Consider the following 25,240-nt stretch of genomic DNA (forward strand, 5'->3'; position numbering starts at 1 on the left):
GTGTTTGTAATTATTTTTATTGCTTACAAAATGCATGTCATTTGTAATCCCTCACAGAGGTCTAAAAACATACATTGATGTGCATTGTTCTCAAAAACATTGAACTTACTAAAAATGTAAACAGTAATTGTAGCTTGTAATCTGTTTAGTGTTAGTGCTTTAAACACTCAGTGCTTTTAACTCCTGAAATGCCCAAAATCAAAGGCCAAAAACAAAATGACAAAAAATGTACAGAAACCCATTTTTGACAATGATGGAGAAATAAGACAAATCTACTAGTGTTATTACTATTAGTGAGAAACGTTCCCATAATGTTTCATTACACAACTTGTTGCATAGGTGACACAAATACACAATTCCTGCTATCATGGAGGTAGGGAAGCATGATGAAGGTCTAATAAAGGGCATGTGGATATTAGCATTTTACAAATGAATAAACCAGTTAACATTATAAAGGTTTACTTCTACTCGTATAATCATTTTTCAGTTATTATAAGGCCAGTCTTTATTCTGATAAATTTCTTCAATATCCTGAGGTTTTTCATCATCAGTTGCACTTCCAGTAGTTTTTCCCCCTCAAAATGATATGGGTATCTATGCTAAATATATACATAAAATTCTTATTAAAACAAACAAACAAACAAAAAAAAAAACAAAACATGAAAGCACAAACATTTGTAATATAGGGTCATTGAAAAGAAATGCAAAATCTTCACACCTTATTAAATGTTCTGTAAGGTTTTAATTCCAGTCTTTATGATTTTTATGTTTCATTGAGATTGTATCAAAGGCTACATTATGTGGCTTGTTGATTCTTTTCCTTTTTCAGGTCCTTCATGAATCTCTTCCAAGACTGAGATAAACGTGTTCTTCAAGTCGGCATTGCATTGGACTTCAGGAACATCTTGCTGTGCCAGTATCCTGGATTGTCGAAGGATCTTTCAGCGGATGTAGGCTCCCCGATCCCGACTCCAGCTCGCACCCTAACGTGGGGATATAAGGCCGACGAGTGCATCTCTGTGCAGTCCACTGCTACCTCGCCCTCCCTCCGCATGTTCTGGTAAACGACTGTATCGACAGCAGGTGGCGGAGCTGCAAAGCAGTCCATGTCCTCGTATTCATCCGCCTCACTGTTGTCACTGCTGGGCTCCTTATTGTCAGCAACAAGTTGCTGCTGCGCCGTTTGTCTGTTCGTGTACTGATAGTCGTCACTCTCGAGGTATTCATTCTCCTGTCTCTCTGTAGCGTCTCCTCTCATCCTCGGTAGAATCGGAGGTGCAGGGAGGACGTGCTCTGATGGGGATTCCACTTTCTCGTTACATCTGATGTCCATGTATTCATACTGGACCTCCTTGGAACCCCGCTGGGCTGGATGGGGAGTTTTCTGACTCGTCTTTTGCCTTCCCCCGACCTCCAAGCTCAGCGTTGTGTCACAGTAGGCTGTCGCTTGTGACGATAGGGAATAAGTCCGTCTCTTGTTCGACCTCAGCCAGTGGGGGTTGTGCCTCAGAGAAACAGCTGTTTGCTTGTTCATGTACTCATACTCCTCATCATCTGGGCTGTCCAGGAGGCCTAATGAGTAAGACTTTCCCATTCTGCCTGCAGTGGCTCGAGAAGAGCAGATTAGGGTATCTGAAAGCATAAAAAGAAAACAAAATGGGGGTAATTTTAAATATGAGGCATTGTTTAAAATAAAGTTTTATCCCAAAAGGCTGTACCTACGATGCCTGTAGAACAACATGACGTACATTTTCATGCAAGCAACAAAAGTTTGTGTTTTTCAAAATTCTGTAACATTTCTGTTAAAAAAACAACCCTTTTAAATCATTTTTAAAAAGCCTAAATATGATTTTTACTCTGATAAAAAAAAAAGTGTAAAACGTTATGCGTGTCTTCACAAAGCACACAATTCTGTTAACTTTGAGACAAGTAGGGTTTGGAAATGTTTAACAGATAAAAATGTCCACAAACAGGTAAAGCTAAAAAACAACAACATCTGAACAAAAGATTTTGAAGCTCAAAGAAGTTTCACACAGAGAAAAAAAAAAACTGCCTCTGCACATTTTCAAAAAAATGTTTACGAATATGTTTTAGTGTCACACACTAAACATGTCTGAAGATTTTCAGATTTCCACATTTTTATATTCAGGGAACTTTTAAGGAAGTAATTTGTTGTAAATGTTAATTTATAAATATTCCTCTGAACTTATTTCCTATTGGACTTGTGAGATGAGGCGACAGCAGCTTGTCCTCATCCAGCAGAGCGACAGGCGTAATTCATGCATGTTACATTTTGAGCACACCTGGGCTAGCACAAAATATTAAAATATGTAGTTTGATTAACCTGCACTATGTAATATTAATACGTTAATTGCATGCGTAAGTGCGTCCACGTTGACAATCCTGATTTAAACAAATGTTCGACATTGTGGCTTTTGTCAATTAAGTTCAGCACGTCTCAAAACCAAGACTAGTCTCCAGTTTTCTTATTCCAGTTCAACACGAATTTTGTCACACATTTCATTTATTTAAACTTTTTATTATTATTACTTCACTTTGGTCTAGTGTGCTTGAATAGTTTTATGTCAAACCCTTGACCAGCTACAGCAGGTTTACTGAAGCCTCTCAACCTCATGTCAAAGCTCTTTAAACGCTCAGAGCATCGTCACCTCTTTCTGGGCTTCCTCCAGGAAGGACGTATCCGTTCTGATCTTCCTCCTCTGCGTCAGGGGAGGGAGTCTCCGGCGGCCCACCGGACATGCTGTCCCTCTGTGATACGTAAGCGCTGTCCTCACGTTGGCGTCTTCTTTTCAGACTTCCTGGCAAAGAAAAGTCCTCGCTCATCTCCATGTCCACCGCCATGCCGCAGCCCTCTGAGCTCTCCGACATGGTGCGCGCAGAGTTCAATCGGGAACGGGACTGTCACACAACACAGATCATTTGAGATTAACTATTTAAGTAGTCTGATTATGACATGGGCTGATTAAAAAAAAAGCTTTTTAATGGATCTACCTGTCCTCCAAAGCCCGGGGTCATGGGCAGGTATCCAGCCACGGTTGATGGATTGAGCACCACCTTGACCACAAACATCAATGAATGTGATGTGGATACAGACGAGCAGGCAGTGCATTTTCAGGCATAAAATGCAGGGAATGTCAACAGAACACCGTCCCCTACTCTGTTAGTGTCGGTCCTGGAGATCCGGCTCAGACTCCTGGACAGGAGGTGTGGTCCTGGAGTCCCGCAGTCTGCCGATGTGTGCACGCCAATGTCCTCCAGATCAAAGTCTAAATCATCCAGCTCATCCAGGTCTGCACTCCGCTGGGCAACTTCATCAGGTGGTGAATCGTGTTGATTGCAGTCTTCCTGCCGAAACCAGAAAAATTATAAATGAGCATGCTGCGTTAGCACCAACAGCTAAACAACACAGTGCTAAGCCAGATAGGTCTTACTCTGATGACCAGGTAGCGAGGCGGGTCTCTGGCCATTCTGGTGAATTCTCCAGCCAGTTCCTTAAACGTTGGACGGACATTCTCATCGATCATCCAACCTGGATAAGTAAGAAATGAAGTTATTAATAGTTTTCTGTGGGACTGGAACCAGCAAAAAAAAACAGCTTTCACCAGTAAAATTAAAATGGCTTACACTTGACCATCACCATGTAGACGTCAATCGTGCACATCTGAGGTTGAGACAGACGTTCGCCCTTTTCCAGCAGATCAGGAACCTCCTGTGGACGCATTGGGGAGTATGGCTCTGTCCCGTGAGACATCATCTCCCAAACAGTCACACCTAAGATCAAGAGGAGAATGTTGAAGCAGTCTGAGCAAAACAGCCTTTAAGTTTGTAAAAGTGACCTATTACGCTTCCTTGAACAGGATGAGACAGATCTACGGGCAATACAAAACATGTTCATGACTATTTTCACACAAAATCATTCTTAGATCAAGAGATTTTACTCTGTAAAACAATTATACAGCAGTACATCCTGGAAAAGCAGAAGTAGAGCCTCGTGCACAGCCAGCAAAAATTTCAGCAAGTGGTTTCTAAAGGGTAAGTCAACAACAATGCCCTTGTCTTTTCCAGCAGCCATTGTGCAGCACATACAGCGGTAAAACCAGCCGACCGAATGTGAAGAAGCTCTACTTGAGTTGCTAGGTAACGTGGGATCAATTTGGAGATTTTTGAAACTGTAAATTTATTGCTTAAGAACGGCTGTTCTTTTAAGAGTCTTTTTTTTATGTTTGGGCTTTTATAGACTTAGTTGAGACCCAAATAGAAGTATGAAAACTTAAAAATGTGAACTTTGCATAAAAGATCCAATTTAAATAAAGTTAGCATTTAGAGCCTACCATAACTCCACACATCACTCTGATGAGTGTATCTGCGAAACAAGATGCTCTCCAAGGCCATCCACTTGATGACTGATGTCTGCAAATGTAAACAAAAAAAGTTTATTGGAAATCAGTTAAAAAGAAACAGAAACGGTGGAGATAGAAAATAATGGATGTTAGAAGATATAAAATAATTTTCCTAAATGTTTGTTTTCCTGTTTCTGTGTCCTACAACAGGTTTTAAAAAAATCCTACCATTGAACTTCTTCACATTTCCATTTGTTACAAGAAACTTCAGTGTATTTTTTAAAGATTTTAGACAACATCAACAGAAAACAGAACATAATTGAAAATTAGAAGAAAATTGATGATTAAAAAAAATCTTTACAAGAACAACAGAATAAATCTAACAAGTTGCAGTTAAAGCTGTCAGTCTCCTGGTTTTAACATAAACTCCTCCCTATCCCTGCACAATACTTCCACCACCGTGTTTCACCATGATTCCTCGGACTGAATTACTTTCCTTTGAATGTTTAATGTTTCCCCTGCGTGGCTGATGGGAAACTATAACTAGGATATGTCATCAGTTTGTTTCAACAATATATTTCTTCTTGCAAATCTTCCATTAAGGTTGAATCTGTGAAGTTGAAGACAAGCAAGTGTCCCACCAAACTTCTTCCACCTGAGCTATGGTTTTCTGCAACTCCTTAAAGTTACTGCAGGCCTTTCGGCTGCTCTCTAGGTAGGCCTGTGTTATTCTGTCACATAAAATCCCAATAAAATACATAGGAGATTATAGTTGTAGTGCAAAAAAAAAAAGAAATGAGGAAAAGTTCAAGGCGTTTTGATACTCTTGATTAGCACTGTACATAACTCCTCCTATAAAACTCACCTTGCCCTCATTAAAAAAGTTTTTCTTGTCTTCAGGATAGAGCAGGTCCGCCACGCCGTAATCTGAAATCTGTGCTGTGAAGTTGTCATTGAGGAAAACATTTCTGGCAGCCAGGTTTCTGTGGACAATCCTGTTTTCCTCCAGGTAATTCATTCCCTGAAGGTGAAGAAGAACAACGTGACTTGTCTTTGAAATGTGTGTGTAAAACTAAAAAACAGAAACTGCATTGGTCCTTTACCTTTGCTATCTGGACACACCAGTTGAGCAGCCTCTGTGGGCTCAGCTTGTTCTTGTTGTTCCTGACATGCTCCAGCATGGAGCCCTGACTGCTCAGTGGGGTGACGAGTTGGAGGCTGTCACCCAGACAGAAACCCAACGTCCTCACAACGTTGATGTGGTTCATGCTTCCCATCGCAGTCATGTGCTGTGGAAATCATTTCCGTTACATGTTAAGACTTTAATAACTGAGTTTTACATCACATTTTTTTCTACAAAATTGAATACCTCTCCATACAAGTTCACACTCTTTTCAAGCATCATTTCAGATGAATGGACAATACAAACATTTTACTGAAGTTGACTTACATCTGTCACTTTGTAGAAATTTTGTCGACCCGTGCGATCATGAATCGTCCTGATAGCAACAGGCAGCTTCACTGTGTCTCCCTCAGGGATCCAAACGCCCTGGGTATAAAGAGAGCCCAGCTTCAGACACCGATCAATAGGAATCAGATGTGGGAAACGAATGCTACAATGTGTACCTTGTGGACGGTTCCAAATGCTCCGTTACCCAGAGGTTTGATCTTACGCAGGTCAGAGGGTTTGAAGATCCGAGCGTGGACTTTCTCTTTCTCCTCCAAAGGTTCGAAACTCTGAAGACACACAAAGCATAACTTTATGTTGTCGTCTTTAAATTCAAACAGGAGTGGGAAACCTGAGAAAGATATGCCGACTTACTTCACCACTCTCCATGTATCTCCTCATGGCTCTCTTACGAAGGATGGCGGTGCGTCGGCGCCACAGAGTCGTCAGCACAAAGATGGAGAATGAAATGAAGACTGTGACGAGGACTCCCAATATGATGCCTGTGGTTGCTTGTCTAATCACAAGAGTTTAAAGGATGATATGCAATCAGAACCTCATAATTACCCAAATCAAAACTATAAAAGACGTAACTAAATAAGAAAATATGTTACCCAGACAGGGCTCGAGGAGCAATTCCCACACAGTCCCCGATTCCAGGGCCAGTACATCTGGAGGCCAAATGCATGAAGAGTCAGTGTAAAGAAGGAAAATACACATGCAGGGATACAGATTTGTAATCATCACTCACCCTTGGGTGCAGTTAATGTGGCACGTCTCACAACGGCTTTGTTTGCTGGCATATTTAAAGATGAGTTCATTCCCGCCCACCACACCATTGGGACACGAGGAGACGCAGTGCGGACCGTCCTGCAGGCTGGAACATGCTACACACTGATCTGCTCTCTGGAGGCAGACAACAGACGCAGAGCGGAGAGTATATTTGAGCCACTAGGGGGCAGCAGTGGATCTTTGCCCAAACTTTACTCTTCTTCTACTTTGACCAATTAGAGAACATAAGCTACAAGGGTAAGAAAATAGCAAAGGGATCATACCGGCCCCGTGCAAGTCTTCATCCCTTCCTGGACTTTACATTCAGGATGACATGGCAAACACTCGCCTGACTGTGTGGCAAACTCCCTCCTACTTCTGCATTAAGAACAACAAAAAAAGAATTATAACATTCAGCAGACAGCAAAAAGAACAGAAATCTGTAAAGCACCCAGCTGAAACTTGCATTATTTATCCTAAATGTGATTTAAAAAAAATTTTTTTTTGAAGACCTACCCAGTGAGGAACATGCAGTCTGGCACACACGTCCCTCCACGGCTGTACTTGTTACAGGAAACACACTGGTCCGGCCCCGCGCCCCAGCAGCCGTCAGAAGAGCACAAGGGGTCACACACACGGCCCTCCTCAACTGCAGGGGAGAAGAAAAACAAATCATTGTGGCGACGTAGCCTCAGCGTCGCTGGGATGAGGTGGAATGAAGAAACATCGGTAGGTGTGAACGCAGAATTAAAATTAATTTTGTGACACAGCTCAAGGTGTACAAACTCTTGGCTGAAAGATTACTTGTTACAGAAATGAAGCGACTTTTTTAATCCATAGATTCCAGTTGCTGTACAACTTCAACAGAAGATTTTGTTCCAGTTAGAAGAATATACAGTATGGTTAATTTCAAGTGATTTATGTTGCTGCATATTTCAATTGGTGAGCGGGTAAAAATGTTTAAAAAGTTTTATTTGACACACTTATTTTAATTCAGAGCATGTTATTTTTTAAAGTAAAATGTATGTACTGTCTCCATTAGTTTATCAGCAGGAAGCTTCTGTGTCATAAATTAGATTTCTATCTGTATTTGAATACAGTTTTTTATTCGTAAAAACCATAATCTTCAGGCTCACCTTAGTAACATTTTAAACTGCGAATGTTTTTAATAGTTTGTATTGTATTTTAATCATTTTGTTATCTTTTGACCAGGACTGCCTTGACAAAGGGGTTATTGATTTCAGAACTTTCCTAGTTAAATAAAGAATAAATAAAAAAGAATTTTAGCTTTCACCAGCACTAAATAGGCTTATTAAATTCATTACGACACCACTCACCACACCGCTCCATTCTCCGGTTCTCCTTGATGACGGGATTATTCTGCTGTTTCTGGGGACTGGAAATGATGCGCGTCCAGTTCACAGTGTTGTAGTAGCACAGCCTCTTGTTTTTGGTGACATACACGCTGCCGTCATTTAACTTCTGCAGGGAGCGCAACCCGAGGGAGGTGAGAGACTGGATGTTCATCACGAGGAAAGAGTAGCCTCTGAAACAGCAGGTGATAATGTGAATGCGTATTTTTGCATGAAAAAATTCTGAATTGGACAAATAGTTTACTGTAAAAAGACTTGTTCTGGATTATGCGGGTTCACTACGTTTAGGTTTTGCCATTTCAATAAAAAAATATAAACACAGAAGAGTCTCTAAGTTTTGAGTTTCTTCTCTGAACTTCGTCACAGCAAAGACAAAATAAAAACTGATTCTGATTATTTCTAAAGGTTTCCTACATCCCTGTTTAAATTTTTGTGTCTTTGAAAGAAATTTTATGTTTCATTTGAAAAGGCAAAACTTAAATTTGGGGAAATCTTGAAAGGATGTAGACAGTGGAGCAAAACAGAAATTCATTTTTATTTAAAAACAGAAATGATTAAGAGAATATATTGGGATTAATCTCCAAATATGAACAATCAAGTGAGAAATTAGCATTTTATTTTTCCTTTGTAAAACTGGATACCGCTCTCACAATACAACAGATTTTGCCCAGGAACCAGAAGAAGAAAAATCCCTTTAAAGAGAAATGTTCACCACCAGATGAATCTCACAATACCAGTATGGGATGAACACACACCAACACCAAAAAGAGGATGCAATTTGAGGTGTTCAACATACCTTTTGTTACGGCTCCCTCCACTACAGGAAGTAAAAATATCACATGACAAAGAAATAAAAAAGAAAACCAGTTCAATGTCATTTAAAGTTTATTGTGTATGCAATTAATAACAGAACACAATAATTTATGGGTCAGCGAAACAATAAGAAAAGCATCAGCTGCTCACGTGTAAAGTTTTCTTCCTTGTATTGTTTGAAGGTTGGAAAAGACTGACAGGTTCGACAGGCTTTCAGGCCACGATTCGATTTTGAGATAGTCTGAAAATCAAGTTGTATTTCAGAGACTCTAAAAACATGCAAACAATTTCACAGCAACTTAAAAATACGCCTGTAGTTCAGAAACTCACCTGTAATCTCCTGCACAGCGTTAAAGACTTTCAGTTTTTCTGGATCGAGGGGCGGTATTTTTTCGTAAGGATCGCTTTGAGCAAAAAAGAAAAGAGACGAAAAAGATTATTTAATGCAAAATACCCTCAATGAAGCACTGAGAATAATGCTTCATGATAAGCTAATTATAAACTGAGCAGTTTCAGAGGGGAAGGTTTAGGTAACAGAGAGCAAAAGAACCAAATGTATAGTTTTCCCTTTGTTTAAAATTAAACATGTTAAAGGATTATGCCTTTACTATCAAAACTTATAGATGGTTGTGTGTGCATCATGTTTCTCTACTTCCTGTGCACAGCCTGATGCAGACGGGGCTTGACACAAGAAGTGGGTTTGCAAGAAACAAGAGATGAGCCCACATCTTAATGCATTTTGTCACATCATTTCTACATGATCATTGTTCAGGCAGGTGGCTGATACTGGGTCTGCTTTCAATTTAGATTTATAACAATTTTTAAGATTTCTTATCGAAATCAGACACAATCTTGTACTACTTTAAAGGCGAACACAATTTAAGACACAATATCAGTCATTAAGCTTTCTATCACAACCTTTAACTAATTTTGCTTTGACGACTAAAGCAGGAATATATGTGAATGGGAGAAACGTGGTTGGGAAACTGATACTGAGAATGAACCCGTTTGTCGTGTCTATAAATTTAGTTCTGAATGTTCAACTTGGAACATAAAATAATTCTTACATTTTCATTGGTTCTTACCCTTTTATGCCAAGTATCGTAAAGTCAAGACTGCCCTTGATTACAGTGCAGTTTATAAAACTGTCAATGTTGGTTGCATCAACGGTTTTGCTGTTCTGTTTTTCTGTGCCGTCGCAAACTGTGAAAAAAAGGGACGAAAAAATACATTCAAAAAATAAAAACACCAAGAAACATAATACTATATTGGCATAATTAAAGCTACTGATCAACAGAGAATTAATTTTACACTTTCAACAACAAGTTATAATACTCCATTGGCTTATTACTAGGTTTCAGACACATCAGGGATCTGCAGGTTTTGTAATTTGCACTTTCAAAATAAGTTTGCAGATGCTCTTTAAAACAAAGGCCTCACTTTTCTAAATAGAAATAATTTCACATAGGAAATGCATTATTGCTGTTTTAAAGGAAAGCTCGGAGAAGCATTATATCAGTGGGAAATTCTGATATAATTAGAGTTAGCTGGTACATTCGTGTTAGCCATGATGCTAATGTTAAAATTAGCATTTTAGCCTATAATAAAGCACTGTTAGCGTAGTAGAAAGGTTTAGATTTTCTTTCAGATTAGGAAATGTTAGCATTTTAGATAAGCAAATCATACAAGTTTGAGATTAGCTAACTGGAAGATTAGCATCCAGTTAGCTAATGCTAGTTTATTACTGAATGCTAGGAAACTGTAGTGTAACAGATTATGTACATTATTGGTAACTAACATGCTAATGTTGGCATGTCACCTAATATTAACATTTAAACTTCTTAATCATTTTAACCCCCATTAGCATAGTAGATGTTAACTATTGTTAGCAACACTGCTGTTACTAGCTTGTTCTCTTTTACTAGAATGTTACTGTGTGCATTAAACTGTAATTTAGTGTAACAGATAGTTCTTGTTATTAAAAGCAACATGCCAATATTGCTACTTGTAAAGTGGTTACCTTTGGGGCAGAGTCCTCCACAAGGCTCGCATCGCTTTGCTCCATTTTTCTCCACCTCCATTTTATCTGCTGGGCAGTTCCTTACACATGAGCTGCCATCCACCACAAAGTTGGCTGTTCAAAAACAGATAATGACATTAATGGACACTGTGCACTGTGCCAAGGACTTACATTAAACTGAGCTAACACTTATAGCAGCTTAACAACCAGAGCATTATGGCTATCATAACTGTATTTAAATAGGTTTATATACAGTCAGTGTTTTTCCCAAGTGTGTGAGTATAAGACAGCATGTGTGGGGACTCACGGGGGCACTGGGCCACACAGATAGAGCCATACTGGTATTTGGCATTGGGATTGTCCTCCATTTTGAATTTATGCTTGTTGTAGATCACAGTCTGGGGACACTGGAGCACACATGATCCTGAGTTGTTGAAGTTCTTGCAAGCCTGTAAGTAAGATGCAACATAAAATAACAATTAGGTGCAAAGCTTGTGCATTTGTATACATGTTTTGCTACTTAAGTGGTTAATTGTTATTTTATATTTTATCATTTATTTAGAAACGTCTCTTAGACTTTTTAAAATGATATTGAAGATCATTAAGCAGTTCCTATTAAGTGCTTGCAACTGTCAAAGATGAGAGCAGGTGGAGATGTTTAGCAGCAAAGCATAGTCTCATTTGCATAAATCGCACAATTAAAAGATTTATGTGAAAAATAAGACATTCAACTTCTGCATGGGCTTTTTATATTTAAATTTGTACAGAAATACTGACATTTTCTCACTAAAAGCCTTTTTATATCAGTTGGAGTAAACAGTGCAATACTTTGAACTAAAATTTTATCAAAAAGTTGATATGTTTATTTCATATAAGCTGCTTTCTGTCTAAAATCAGTTGACTGCAAGTTTTAGACTCACAAAGCAGTCTGTATCCAGGGGCCCGTTGCAGCCACCAGCACATTCAATGTGGCAACACTCTCTCGGGTTTCTTCCGAAGCATCGGCTGTTACACTGAGGCGCACACACAGTCTTTGTCACTGAAACAGAGAAGGAAGTTTGTTGTGCCTCCAGTGAAGTGAGAGTAAAACGTGGCACACAAAAGTCAATGAAATGTGACGTTTGAATTAGCATACAGTGAAAGAGTTAACTCATCAAGCTACAAAGAGTCGTCTTTCTGGCATTTTTAGAACGAGAGTTGAGTGGCAAAATTAACGGGTAAGAGATAAAGGTTTATTTTCTGTCACTCACAGGTCTGGCAAGAGTTGCTTCCTGGTCCCCAACAAGGCCCATTCCCACATGCTTCATTACAAGGTTCTGGAAAATATGTCTGCTGTTATTAGATGTAGTTTTACAAAGGAAAGCAAGTGAAAACAATTCAAAGCGAAATCAGGTTTAAAGACTTACATCATACCTGCAAACGGATTTACTCGTTAATTGTTTGTGCATAGGCATCTTTAAAAGTTCGATATTATAAAAATATATATTTATTTTGGTTATTCAGTTCAATTGTTTAAAGTCACAAACAGCATAGAGTCATTACCTGCAGAGGAATGTGTTTTCAACTTTGTTGTTTTTTGTTTTTTTTTACATATTTGTTTAAAGTGTCACTATGTTGTGACAGTAAGAGACAGATAATCAGTCAAAAATCGAGCTCCTCTGCCTTCTCCTGGTGCTAACTAGAAACATTAAATCAGAGCCAAGAGGAGGGTCTAAGCACTGTCAATCAAGCCCAGGTGTGCGCCACTCACCCCTTCCTTCTTTCTCTGCTATGATAGAGCTTCTCCCCTTCAGCAGAGCCTGTCATGAGTGCTAGAGCTAGTTAGTATGGCAGAAAAAAAGCCGTCCTGTAATCCTATGCCTTTACCACATTTACCAGGGCGTTCATGAGGATGATTAACAGCGTTAAGACACTCCTCCTGGCTCTGATTGGTTTTGTTTGTTGATTTTGACTGGGAGTGTTGCATTTCTTCATAAAATAGTAGTAGCACATGGAGGATGTGGAGCAGCTCGATCTTTTCACAGAGACAGATTGTCTGTCTCATGACATACTCTCACGACACAATGACAGTTTCAACAGAATGTATTTTTTCTAAAAGTTTTTGCACATTAATTCAGACTCACTTTCAGGACCGTTCTTTTGGATCATAATCTCAGCTGATGCATCCTTCACAATGTCGAGCCAGTTCACCTGTGGAGCGTAACTCAGGTACTTGTTGTCGAATATCTGGACGCCTCCTTCCAGTATCTCTGTGGGCGGCACAAATGCAAATGTGTGGAAAAGAATGAGAATTATCAGAGCAAGCCCGGACAGGCCCATGACTCATCCCGTCAGACGTTGGGACTCGCTATTTACTACAGAACATATAAATGCAGCGCAGCGGTACAGAGCTCGTTACTTTGACAGTTGGGCGGTTGTACGCGACACATTCCAGCTACCTCACTGACAGATGGCGTTCTGGAGGGTGCGGCTTCACTGAGAGCGTGTGAGAGCTCCAACAGTAACTGAGGACCATATCCAGCTCTTATCTGCTCTGTCTCAGCCGCCCACACTTTAAACATACATAGCATGCACACAGCATACCTGTGAGGTTTGTCAAGCCGAGCTCCTGAAGGCCGTGTTGGCCGTCTTTCTTGTAGTTGAGCATCACAGCCAAGGCGTAGCGGTCCTCATAAAGATTGTTGCCCCTGATCACACGCAGGTTATCGAGAGGGAGACGGCTGAACTCATTCATAGCGAACACAACGTGGCCTGTCACTTCCTTTATAGACTGCAAGGTTGAGTAATAGAAAACACACAACAAAGCATCACTTAAATCCGTTTCAGCCACAAATAATGATCTCATAGTGACATCATCTCCACTGATTTGGTTCCCGACTTCTCAGGGAACCTCAGGGAAGGAATGTTTCTGGCACCGGTTGATTCTGCATCCATGTCTGGACTGGTTGGTGACATTCTTCTAGTGACACATCTGTGAAAGGATTACTGATAATCTGCTCTACGCAGAGGCCGATGTTCCCAGGCTCACCTGCAAGAAGCTGAAGTCCCGGGTGTGCTGCATCAAGATAATTTCAAGGTTTCCCATCACGATGTTGCAGCCGGTGTATCGCTCCTTCATCAGTTTGTAATGGTTCTCTGGGTCTCCTGTTGTGCTCATGCCATTCTGAGTGCCAGAGCAAACAGCCACTGGGGAAATAAAAACAAGAGACTCCTATTATTTCAAATATTTCTCTTATTTTCTATTGCACATTTAAGAGAAATGTGCAATAGAATGTAAATATCCACTATGTTGTGGGATAGCAGGAAAACTTGTCAAACTGCTCATCCAACTTCAGCCATTCGATGATTGCATCAGAAAAATGGAGAATCAGAATAAAAATCTGAAGCCATGTACAAAGACCGGCGTCAACAGCTGAGGCATGGACAACCGACCTCCTATCACCAACAACAAATATGGGCATAATTCACTCTCTTGTTCCTGTACGTTTGAAGAATTTCGAAACAAACCATAAATCCTTAGAATGCACTAACACCGTGTCACACCAAAGGTAAGAGACCAGGAACATAATATAGTCAAACTTGTATAAAAGTAAAATAGTTTTAAACTTTTGTTTTAAAGATAATGCAGCAAATATCACCAAAAATGAAATAAAACCGAATAAATTTAATAAAACAATAAAGGTCAACACCTCTTGATCAGCTAAGATTCAGTATTTAACATCTATTTTCAGATCCAGAATATTTCACCTCATTTAAATAATTTTGTGTAAAAATACAAAGTGCTTTTTAAATTGTTTTCAAAACCTGCAACAAAAGAGAGAAACCCCCTGCTACTTAAGATGTTCATTTGACCATATGTGAGGGAAGAACTAACTCCCACATGACCCACATGACATGACCCACATGTTTTCAAAACCTGCAACAAAAGAGAGAAACCCCCTGCTACTTAAGATGTTCATTTGACCATATGTGAGGGAAGAACTAACTCCCACATGACCCACATGACATGTGGGTAGGGTAGGGTGCCCTACCCTACCCTACCCTACCCTACCCTACCCTACCCTACCCTACCCTACCCTACCCTACCCTACCCTACCCTACCCTACCCTACCCTACCCTACCCTACCCTAACCCTATTCCTCACTGTGAGGATGTTTTCCTTCAGCAGGAATCTGGGTAAAGTTGATGGGAAGCTGCATGGAGCTGCATTCAAGACAATCCTGGAAGGAAACCAGAGTCTGTAAAGACTTGGGACTGGGACAGATGTTCTCCTTCTGGATGGATGACAACTTTGAGCAAACAGCCAGAGCTACGATAGAATGGTTTAGACCAAATTATGTGATGGTTTGGCATAGTCAAAGGGCAGGAATATTCAAATGACAATCCGTGGTATGACTTGAAAATTGATATTTCGTTCCCTCTCACTGAGCTTGAAATGTTTTGTAGAGAAAAGGGGGCACAGATTTCAGTCCTTAGGGATGAGAAACCAAGAAGCTTGCAATTGAGATTGCAGCAAAAGTGTTGATTTGCTGGATTCAAATGAACAAAAAGTTTCAGGTTTTTATTTTGAAATAAGTTTGATAAACAGAGTGAATTTCCCCCATTCTACCCAATTATCCACTGCTTTGCGTTGGTCAGACAAAATCCTAAAAATAAATTGAATTTTATGGGATAAAATGTGAAAACATTAAAAGTGCGTGGATACTTTTGCAAGTCATTGTATTTATCTCTTCATATTAAGAATCACTAGAGTATTTTCTTATGTAAAATGTGTTCAGATGCATTTGAATATAGAATAAATGCAACTTCATTGTCCCGCAAGGGGGAAATTCATATCTTTAGTTGTTTAGAAGAGAAACAGCACAACAAATAACTCAATGATAGACACTCTTATGGATGTCTTAACGAGGGATTCATGAGCAAACAGTGTGCTTTTTCACAAAGACCGTTTTATGCCTTTTTACTACAAGAGGCTGTGTTCGTGTTGATGAAAATGAATGAATGTACTGTAAGAGTGTGAAACAAGTTGAGAATTGTGTTCAGGACGCGTCATTCTGCCCAACAAACACCCAGAGCCTTGTTGACGGTCTGTGGGAGTTCACCCAGTCAGCATCACCATGAGGCTGCTTTGCTATTCAAATACCAGGGAAACACGGGAGACGATGCCGAGAGGAAAACAAGGACAACAAGCTCAACATGACCAAGTGTCACATAGAACACAAAAACACTGCCAACCACAAAAAAATGACCTTAAAAAGCACCTTTTATTAAAACAGCTTCATCTCAAACTTAAGAACTGCAGAAAAACCCACCCTCACATTTGAGTATATTTATTTAGGATACTCTTATTTACAGAAATATTTGCTTTTAATAAAATCACCAGTGGTGCAGTGACAACATAGATTGATCACTGATACATTGATCAGTCTTGACTCCATTATTATCTCCTTTGTTCTGAGCACAGAGATAGAAAAAGATTATTTTGTACCAAATGACCAAAGCAGAGTTTTAGATAAACCTCATGGTTTAGCAAAACATTCGAACAAGATGTTGACAAAATATTCCTGTGTTTATTTTGAAGGGTACTTGCACTGCGACATGTACAGGGAGTTTCAGTGACAGTTTTGGGGGGTCATGTTAATAAGTCATAAATATGTCAGAAAAACAAATTAAATTTTTAAAAAGTTTTTTTTTTGTGATTTATAATCTAATTCATGCTAAAAGGAGAAAGACTGGCAAAAAAAATATGCATTTTATTGCTAAAACATAAAAATATGTACATCTAAAAAAACACAGAGATCATTCTGAAATTGTGTTTTTAAGAAACTGATTCTGTTTCTATTGAATAAAATAACTGTGAGCTGCAAAGTTTGTTTTTTTGTATTTATTTCAACAAATTCCCCACAATTTGAAGACCATTTATAAAACACAGGAAACCAGATTCTCAAAATCCTGTGAGTCAAAACAGCAGGCAGCCGACAACAGGATCAACAAGGACATAAAAGACTAATGATTATTAACTACAGAGCACAGCCAGGTCAAAGCCCACTGTAAGTGTCCTTCTTTTATTAATTCATGAAAAACATTGCCGAGGTTTCGTTTCACAGGAATAACTGAACAAGTTATCATTTGAACATTAAATTCAGTCTAAGTTTCTTTGAAATGAAACTCTGTTAATGCGATGTGCCCTGTAGGAATGGAAAAACCTCTCTGAGTGTGTTCAAGTGTGGCAACGAGCTTATCAGTGATTATAAAGTCATTCTGAGGGTTGTTTAAGAGTTTCTGAGAACACTGAGTTCACTGGCTGACTTGGTAACAAGAACATAAAAAAAGTTCACCCACTGAGGTAAATAAGACAAAAACAAAAAAATAAATAAATCTCTTTGCTTGATCTTTTTCTTATCCAGATGATTTTTCAGTTTCGATCTGTCGCCTTTCTGATATAACAGGTTTCTTTGTTTATTCTGTTCAAAGATTGTTTTTCAGAAGTGGCGCTATAAGCTCTCACGAACAGGACATCGTGTTACGCTTACCCAACCTTTTTAGATAAAACAGTCATCAACATCCAGTTGCCTCAATAATCTCAATCTAAACATGGAAAAAGGTTCACTGGGGAAGAACATCACAAACTGAGTTTTTTATTTTTTTGAGTTTCGCATTCAGGATAATCACACACAAACTTTTCAGAGACAATATTTGAATCATTTTCTACTTAAAGTCAACTAGTCCGGGAATCCATAAGTGAGGGACTGTTAAAAAGGTAACATGTATCGCCTGCCGTTAATAATTTTCTTATTTGTTATAAATCCAGGTTGGTCCGTCTGGTGGAATGGAGACAGTCCAAGAGCGGCCAAACTAAAGCCCATTTCTCCCATCTTAAAGCTTCTCCAGTCTCCAGGGTAGTTTTAGGATCTTGTGCTCATTTATGTTTTTTTTCTGTCTCTTTTCTATCACGTAATTTCTCTATCTGGAAAAGCTTGACATGTTCAATTCCTATTTAGTGTTTGACAGGTAAGATGATTGGTTGCACGCCATCAGCTAGACTCCAAGAGTTAATCTGCTCCCACTAAGATATTGTCTTCCAAAGTCTCACTTTGCCCTCACTCCAAAGATCTTTCTTTTGTATAAATCCAGTCTAGTTGGATCCAGAAGATTAATCGACCAGCTATACTTCTACAGACTTCTGCCACCTTGGAAAAAACCCATCTAAAAATAACTTTATAGCAATTCATACAAACTCTGTTTTTCTACCTTTAAGGTAATTTTAAAATTTTTCTTCAGTTGTTTACACAGAAGAATATCTTTTTTTTACACCGAAAATAGATGTTGGATGTGGTGTATCACCAATGAGCGTCCTGCTGAAACATGCAAATAGGATTTGACATGTTGAAATGTTGAACTCAGAGCAACTACTATTAGAAAAGCATAAAACTCAATGAGACTGTAGTTGTTTTAAGACAAGAGAGCCCACTTTGGACATGGCATCTCCCAGACTCCCAGGTAACTTCACCCACAAACCAACTAATCTAGATTTGCACTAAACCACTGCAGGTCATTTATAAAGAGCTCATAAGCTTTTACCAGAATCTCAATTCAAAAGTCTTGACCTTTTCCTTTAGCTCTTCTTGAGTTTCCTCCAGTTTCCACAGCGCGAGATTAATTCCTGCAATGAAATATTATACAACTGCTGTCTAAGAGGAAGTGTTGGATGTGTTTTGTGGACCTTGACCAACACAAAGCTAGAACAACTGGTCATGATTTATCAGAGTTTAGTATTTCACTTTAGATAAGGTGAGATGGAAAACTAAAGGAATTATGAGGAAATTCATATGGCAAAGCTTTAAGCTAGTACGCTGTGACCCATTTTGTGTGTGACCGATCTGCATCGGTCGTTCACAACTAATGCAGGTTTAAGGAGCGACGACAGGCAACATCAGCAGCCTCTTTCAAGGAAGAGCAAAAAATACAGCACTTTACAGGAAACGTTGTTTGCAGTTCCACCAACAAAAATTGTTTTGTTAGCTTGTTGCACTTGCTACATAACTCAGAAGTGCATGTGCGTGCATGCATGTGCAAACACAAGGAAGAGTCCTGTTTTATAAACACATCCCACTTCCATGGAGTTACTGGATTCTGCTAGGTGTTTCGCCAAGAAAGAAAAACAATGTATTTATTTTTTTCAGATTTTCAGGTTGCTACTCCCTGTTTATTTTATTCCTAACATGTTTCTGTCATTTCTAGTCATTCTCTATCAGTGTCACAATTCATGCCTGTGTTATGGTCACATAATCAGACTAACCCGATTCTTGAACCAGTAATCACCCTTCTCTGTATTTATACTCCTGGTTTGCATTCAGTTTTTGTCAGATCTTCCCTTTACCTGCTCAGTGGCCTAAAGCTTTTTCTCATCTCTGGTGTTATGTATGTTTTGTTGTTGTATTGTCTTTTTTCCCCATTGAAGTAATATTTTACTATTGTTGTGCCTGCCTCCTGTCTGCTCTTGGATCTTACAGATGTTCAAAACATTATAAAATGCTGCTTTTGAACCCTTCTCATTGTTTTAAACTCTCAAATTCGGAGTACACATTTTCCATTTCTATAGCAAACAACTATATTATTTATCGTTTTTGTAAATGCTTGCTTGTGTAGGGAGTGGCACACGTCGTGTTTTCAAAATGACATTCAGAAAACCCTTCTGCAGCCTATATTTGAAATTATATGACTTTACAACCCACTCGACCGTAATGCTGTTTATCTGTGAGCAGCTTGATGACTGAGCTGTTGACTATATGGCGCTTGAGCTGCCAGAAACACCTGTGAGTGCATCATGTTCGAGAATTTTCCACCTGGTGTAATATGCAGAGTCTGCATGTGGAACAGTGTGGCAAACCAGAGTAAACTTACACAGAACAGAATGTGACAGATATGGCATGTTCACATTTACATAACACACAGACCGCGGACTTTTTTTTCTATCAAAGGAGGACTTCCTGTGTCAGCTGATGGATGATGAAGGGAAAAAAAGGATGAGGTGAAAGGCGATGAGTCAATAGAGAAGGAGGGATTAACACAGGGGCTCTACTCTTGAGTGAAAAGCAAGAGTACATGTGTATCTGCAAACAATCTGTAAAAAGACTGCGATGTGGTGGAGCCTCGCTAACTATCAAAAGCCAAATGAACTCTCTATTGCATGGCATCACTGTCCCCTGCGCTAACTTGTAACCTGACACAATAATGAAAACAGAGCGTGGATCGGGTTTGGCTGTTTTTCTTTTTTCTTTTTCCTTCATTCATCTGTTACCAAGGCTTCTGCTCTGCAAAACAACAGAGGGAGGGAGGAAGAATAGAGGGAGGAGGAGACAAACAAGTTCAATAGAAGCAGAGGAGACGCTGACTGTTGTAAACAGAAACTTGGCACAGCACAGCAAGAAACTACTGCATACCTTGAGTGAACGCTCGTGCCTCTGCAAACACTAGGAAAAATACCTGAACACACAAGCTGGTTCAGTTCTATATTAACTCCCCTGTTTACAGGTACATGTTGTGCATAAATGGAATTAAAGATGCTTCTTGTGTTGCCAGTGTGAGTGACTTTCATGAACTTGCAGGGAGTTACTTCACATCAATCACTGCCACCAAGCTCAATCCCATGTTTGCTTTTCAATGCATGCATCTGAAAGTCACTTTGACAATAACTAGTGAAGTTACATTTTAAATCTTTGTTCGAGGATATTTAATTTAACACTTGCCAGTAAAAGCAAAAGTCATGCACTGTTCCTCGTTGCACAATGACAACATTAATAAAAGGGACCAAACTGACAAACCTGCAACATGTTTGCTTACAGGGTTGAGTAACATGTTATCCTGACTTTATGCTTAAAGGGATGAGGAAAGCAATTAAATAAAGCCATTGTTTCATAAGAGAGATGTGAAGAAATACAACACTCTACATTTATTTCCAACTCTGTGTGTAAAATCTGTTGAAATGCAGGAATGTTTTATTGTTAGCAATAAAAGGTTTGTTACAACTTTTCTTCAAGTGAGTGTTGGAGATTCTGTGTGTGCTGATAAGATTTACATGCAACCTTTATCACAGTTTCAGTGGCTTTTAACCTTTTTTAATAAGTGATCAATTAAATTATGTGGCATTAATTATTAATATATTTTTAATTCCTTGAGGATGTGGAACTTTCTAGTGGATTTTTTGTACCTTTTTTTTGACTTATGACTCTTATCACATCTGCTTTGTGCACATGTCAGATTCTCTTATTCTTTCCATTTTGGACATTTAATAAGATCATAAAAAAATACTTAAACTCAAGGTTGGATTTTTCAGAAATGTTTTCAAAGTGATGCTAGTTTATTAAAAATAAATGTATTTATTTTTCTTTTCACATGTTTTTGCTTTGGGAGACAGTAAATGTGCAGTGTTCTGTAAACATTTAAAAAAAAGATGCTGAGGTGTCAAAATTTAAATTTATGTTGCTATTTTTTAATTTAGACTAACACCCTTAATTTATTTGTTTGGCAGGATTTAAATGTTAAATGTTGGGAAAAGAAAGAGATACCCCTGCTTTGCTTATTATCTAAAAAAAAAAACAAGAAGTCACAAACAGAACACTTTCTACATCTTAAACAAAAAATATTTTATTTTAATGCTTCGTTTACTTTACAGCTGTGAGAGATTTTACCAGTGGTAAAAACTATTCTTTCTTGAAGTCGGTAATAACAATTCCCAAATTAGAGGTTGGATTTTGCCAAGATTTGTAGCGTAAGATTATGTGATTGTAAAACAAAGACGGATATACTTTAAGATTTTAGTTACACATGTTTGACGTGAGGCGTGATAAATGTCATTTAAATGTCATTTAAACATTAACTGCAGCTAGATTCAGGCTGTTATTCTCCACACACATTGATCTCACTTGAAAAGCGCACTTTGTAATCTTTCCCGTTTCAAAAGCTGCCTATATTAAATGGGCCTCCATGTCATGCCACGTTTAATCCGACTTCCAAACAAAATGTCACGGATTACTACTTCTTGGATTATCTGTTTAACTTACACAGGACTAAAAGGTAAAGGTAATTTGGAAAGGTGCATTTTATGGGAATAGTTACGTATTTCAGTTTTGAGTAACTAACAATGTGTTAAAAAAAACCAAAAAAAAAAAAAACCAAAAGCTATTTCTTGATAACGGATTTTTCCTTGAAAGACTGAATTTACTTGAATAAAGGTTGAATTTTTCAAAACTGCTACTGCAGAGTATTTTAAGTTGCTCTATGTGAAAAGATTGAGGTAAGAAGCTAATTTCTTGTGGCCATTCTCAAAATGAAAGAGCTAAACACAGATTAGCTTCACTTGATTATTATGCTTTCGTGTCTTTTCCTTTTTTAAGAGTTGCTAAACTGATTATAGTCCTCTGTGTCACAACATGGAAAAAGGACGTAACAAATTAGTGATAAAAAGTTCCTTTGCAGTCCAGTTTAAAAAGTATAAATAAAACAAACACTTCAGTTACATTTGTGTTAGACATTATTACAGTCATCATTATTGTTGCACTGGTGATTTAAACTAAATAATGGATATATGGATAATTATTTCTTTTTGTGGGATTTTTTCTTTTTTTCATTGTGGGATTTTTTTCCCCACCTACTCAAATTTTAAAATGTATTTAACTTTCTAAAACTTCTTTCTAAAACCAATATAGCATCGTGCTACTGCAAAAAAACACATCTTTACTGGGATGGCAGTAAATGTGGCGGGTTGATGTAAAACAAAAAGGAATATTGAAGTTTTGTGTTAAGATTTGTGCAAAAACAAAGGCTAAAAAAAAAAAAAATCAGTAAATCCGAAAACATTTTGGAGTTAACGTTTCAAATTTAAATATTGCCAAACTTGTCAAATAAAAAGATAAAATTAAATAACCAGCCAGAAAACTCACTTGAACATTTTGTGCTTAAGCCTTCAGCGCTGCCCTTCTTCACCATAAACATTTTTTGTTCATTACATAAACTTTGGCCAATTCTGGATCAAATATTTAGTAAAGTTTCATTGCTATTGGATTAAAAAGCTTTCCGGATCAAATATTAGAAACTAACACCTTTTCTTTCATCTGTTGCTTTCGTGAAATCTTTTGAGAGTTTGACGTTTACCAGAGGCTCTGTCACCTGAGCAATCGATGACCTCATGTTCACATTGTTGTCTTCACAATCAGAGACACTTTAGTCACTAACAACCAGGTGGCAACAAGAACACAAGGTCAAAGTTCACACACAGATTCAAATCACAACATGCCTTCACCCATACACTCCATAAGCAACATATTTACTCAAGCACTGCTCTCCTCTAACGTGTGCGCTGGGATTGTTTGAATCTTTTCCTCTCAGGTTTAGCTCTGTCAGACTGGAGCATTTACTCAGAGCCAGCCCAAGGCATAAGTGAACTAAGCTGCTGCTTAGGGCTCTCAAACTATTGGGGGTCCTCCCATCAATGCTTGAATTTCAACACAGACCATAGGGTGACATTTCTTAGATTTGCTAGCGAAAACGAGAGCAGTTTTCAGTTTGATTTGAATGTTTCAGATTAGATGAGTTAACCAATTTTAAAATGTTTCAAAGTAATATTTAAGGGAATTAGAAAGTTTTCTTTGTATAAAGTGGTATTTTTGTGGTACATCTCAGCAAGCGACAACCAATCAGTCATGATTGTTTTATAAACTCAGCCAATTATTCTCTGCCCCTTTCCCAGATTTCACCAAACCTGTACATAAACACTGTTAGCTGTGATATTTTTAGCCCCCAAAGTTAATTCTGCCTAAGGCCCTGTAAAAGCTTGGACCGGCCCTGTCTTTAATCTGCTCCTGGAAACCCCAAACTTACACACAATCAGTTACTCAGCATTTTACCCAGCAACAAGTGAAGCAGCATATTTGTATTTTGATGTTAATCTATGTCTACATTAAAAATGTCTATGAAGTAAAATATCACACAAGACATTTTGTATAGAAAATTACTACATACTTATACTTACAATACTATATTTACACCATAAAATAAATAAATACAAAAGTTTACTCTCAGCACCATTTTGTATCCAAATATAAGAAATAATCAAATTACATCTTATCTTTATTGATCATTTGATTATTTTATTTGTAGCATCTCTAAACATAGTGAACAATGATTTTCAGATACAAATCTGAAAGTAAGTTTTAGATTTATATTTGTTGTCTTTTAATCTCACAGCCCTGAAAAGGCAACGCAGCACAACCTACTTTCTCCAGAGTCGATCTATGTCTGACTTAATCTGAGAATGAATACAGCTTTTCTCAGAGATTAAATGGAAGACTTTAGTGAACAGCTGCGTCATAAAGACAGAGAAGTTATGTTATAAAATAAAACCCCCAAACTTTGGATATCTTACACCGTTTAATCTGTTATCTGAAAATGGAAAGAGTTTGGAACAAGCAGCCAAGTAACCACTGGTAACTCTGGAGAAGCTACAGAGATGCTCTGCTCAGGTGGAGATAGACAGACAGACAGACAGACAGACAGACAGACAGACAGACAGACAGACAGACAGATAGATAGATAGATAGGTAGATATTCTCTCTTTTACAACCTTCTTTTACTTGACTACCAAGCCTGAATAGTTTCTCTGCTATCGATTAAAGCAAAACAACAAAAAACAAAGGTGGTTTCAACATTTCTTAGATAACCTTTTCACAATCTGGGGCACATTCTTTGGCCTGACTGTGGTGGTTAAAAAGGCTGGGCTCTGTCGCAAAACCTTGAAACAATTGAGACAAACATGATAAAGCACACAGAGTCGTGGGAGAGGTGCAGGTGACTCACAGCAAACAAGTTTCACGTTTGCGGAACAGGTTTTTTTTTTTTTAAAGCAGGTGTCCTCCCACCGCGATTGAAGCTCTGTCTGCTGTGGGAGTAGAGCTATCGCAGAGTAAATGTTTTAGCTTATTAAGAAGGAACATACTGTGTGGATGCCTGTGTGTGTGTGTGTGTGTGTGTGTGTGTGTGTGTGTGTGAATACCCACCTCCATCCGTGTCAGCGCGGCAGAGCTGGAGAGCGCACAGCAGCAGGACGCAGAGCACCTGCTGCACCTTCCTCATGAGAGCAGTCATCCTCATTCAAATATCCGGGCTCATGAATTTCAAACAAACATCACAAGATCATCCTCTGTCATCCAAAGCTGTCCTGCGGGATTTCAACCCGAGACTGTCCATTTAGATCAAGAAAATAAATTTCTCTTCCGCTAATTCCAGTTGGCGTTTCCTCTTTTTTTTTTTTCTTTTTTTTTATTCCTCCTCGCTTTCAGGAGAAGTAAGGTTCAAAATCTGCCTCGAGAAGGAATCCTAAACGTGTTTTCAGCTTGGCTGTGAGCTGAGAGCTGGGACTTTACGAGCCGCCCGCTCCAGTCTGACCTGGAGGAATCAC

General features: G+C 38.6%; 1 protein-coding gene across 1 annotated transcript; it reads right to left on the minus strand.

The window, feature by feature from the left end:
- Window positions 1-25,240, minus strand: LOC122834715 (receptor tyrosine-protein kinase erbB-3-like). Its single transcript, XM_044123400.1, has 29 exons — window positions 24,840-25,240; window positions 13,814-13,971; window positions 13,369-13,555; window positions 12,909-13,034; window positions 12,036-12,101; window positions 11,706-11,824; window positions 11,093-11,234; window positions 10,786-10,899; window positions 9,851-9,968; window positions 9,096-9,169; window positions 8,916-9,006; window positions 8,749-8,769; window positions 7,917-8,125; window positions 7,096-7,228; window positions 6,864-6,957; window positions 6,560-6,714; window positions 6,423-6,479; window positions 6,184-6,325; window positions 5,988-6,098; window positions 5,812-5,910; window positions 5,465-5,650; window positions 5,227-5,382; window positions 4,353-4,431; window positions 3,646-3,792; window positions 3,453-3,550; window positions 3,178-3,366; window positions 3,013-3,075; window positions 2,670-2,919; window positions 1-1,632 (listed from the first exon to the last, which is right to left on the minus strand). The coding sequence occupies exons 1-29, from the start codon at window positions 24,931-24,933 to the stop codon at window positions 872-874; spliced, it is 4,239 nt and encodes a 1,412-aa protein (XP_043979335.1). The 5' UTR covers window positions 24,934-25,240; the 3' UTR covers window positions 1-871.

Source organism: Gambusia affinis, linkage group LG07 (genome assembly GCF_019740435.1).
Source record: "Gambusia affinis linkage group LG07, SWU_Gaff_1.0, whole genome shotgun sequence".
Taxonomy (NCBI): domain Eukaryota; kingdom Metazoa; phylum Chordata; class Actinopteri; order Cyprinodontiformes; family Poeciliidae; genus Gambusia; species Gambusia affinis.

Excerpts from the sequence above, each read along its gene's own strand:
- LOC122834715 (XM_044123400.1), bottom strand. The coding sequence starts at position 24,933 with ATGAGGATGACTGCTCTCATGAGGAAGGTGCAGCAGGTGCTCTGCGTC. Across the intron at positions 9,007-9,095 it reads CGCTGTGCAGGAGATTACAG|ACTATCTCAAAATCGAATCG; the intron begins GTGAGTTTCTGA and ends CTTGATTTTCAG. Across the intron at positions 6,326-6,422 it reads GCTCCTCGAGCCCTGTCTGG|ACAAGCAACCACAGGCATCA; the intron begins GTAACATATTTT and ends TCTTGTGATTAG.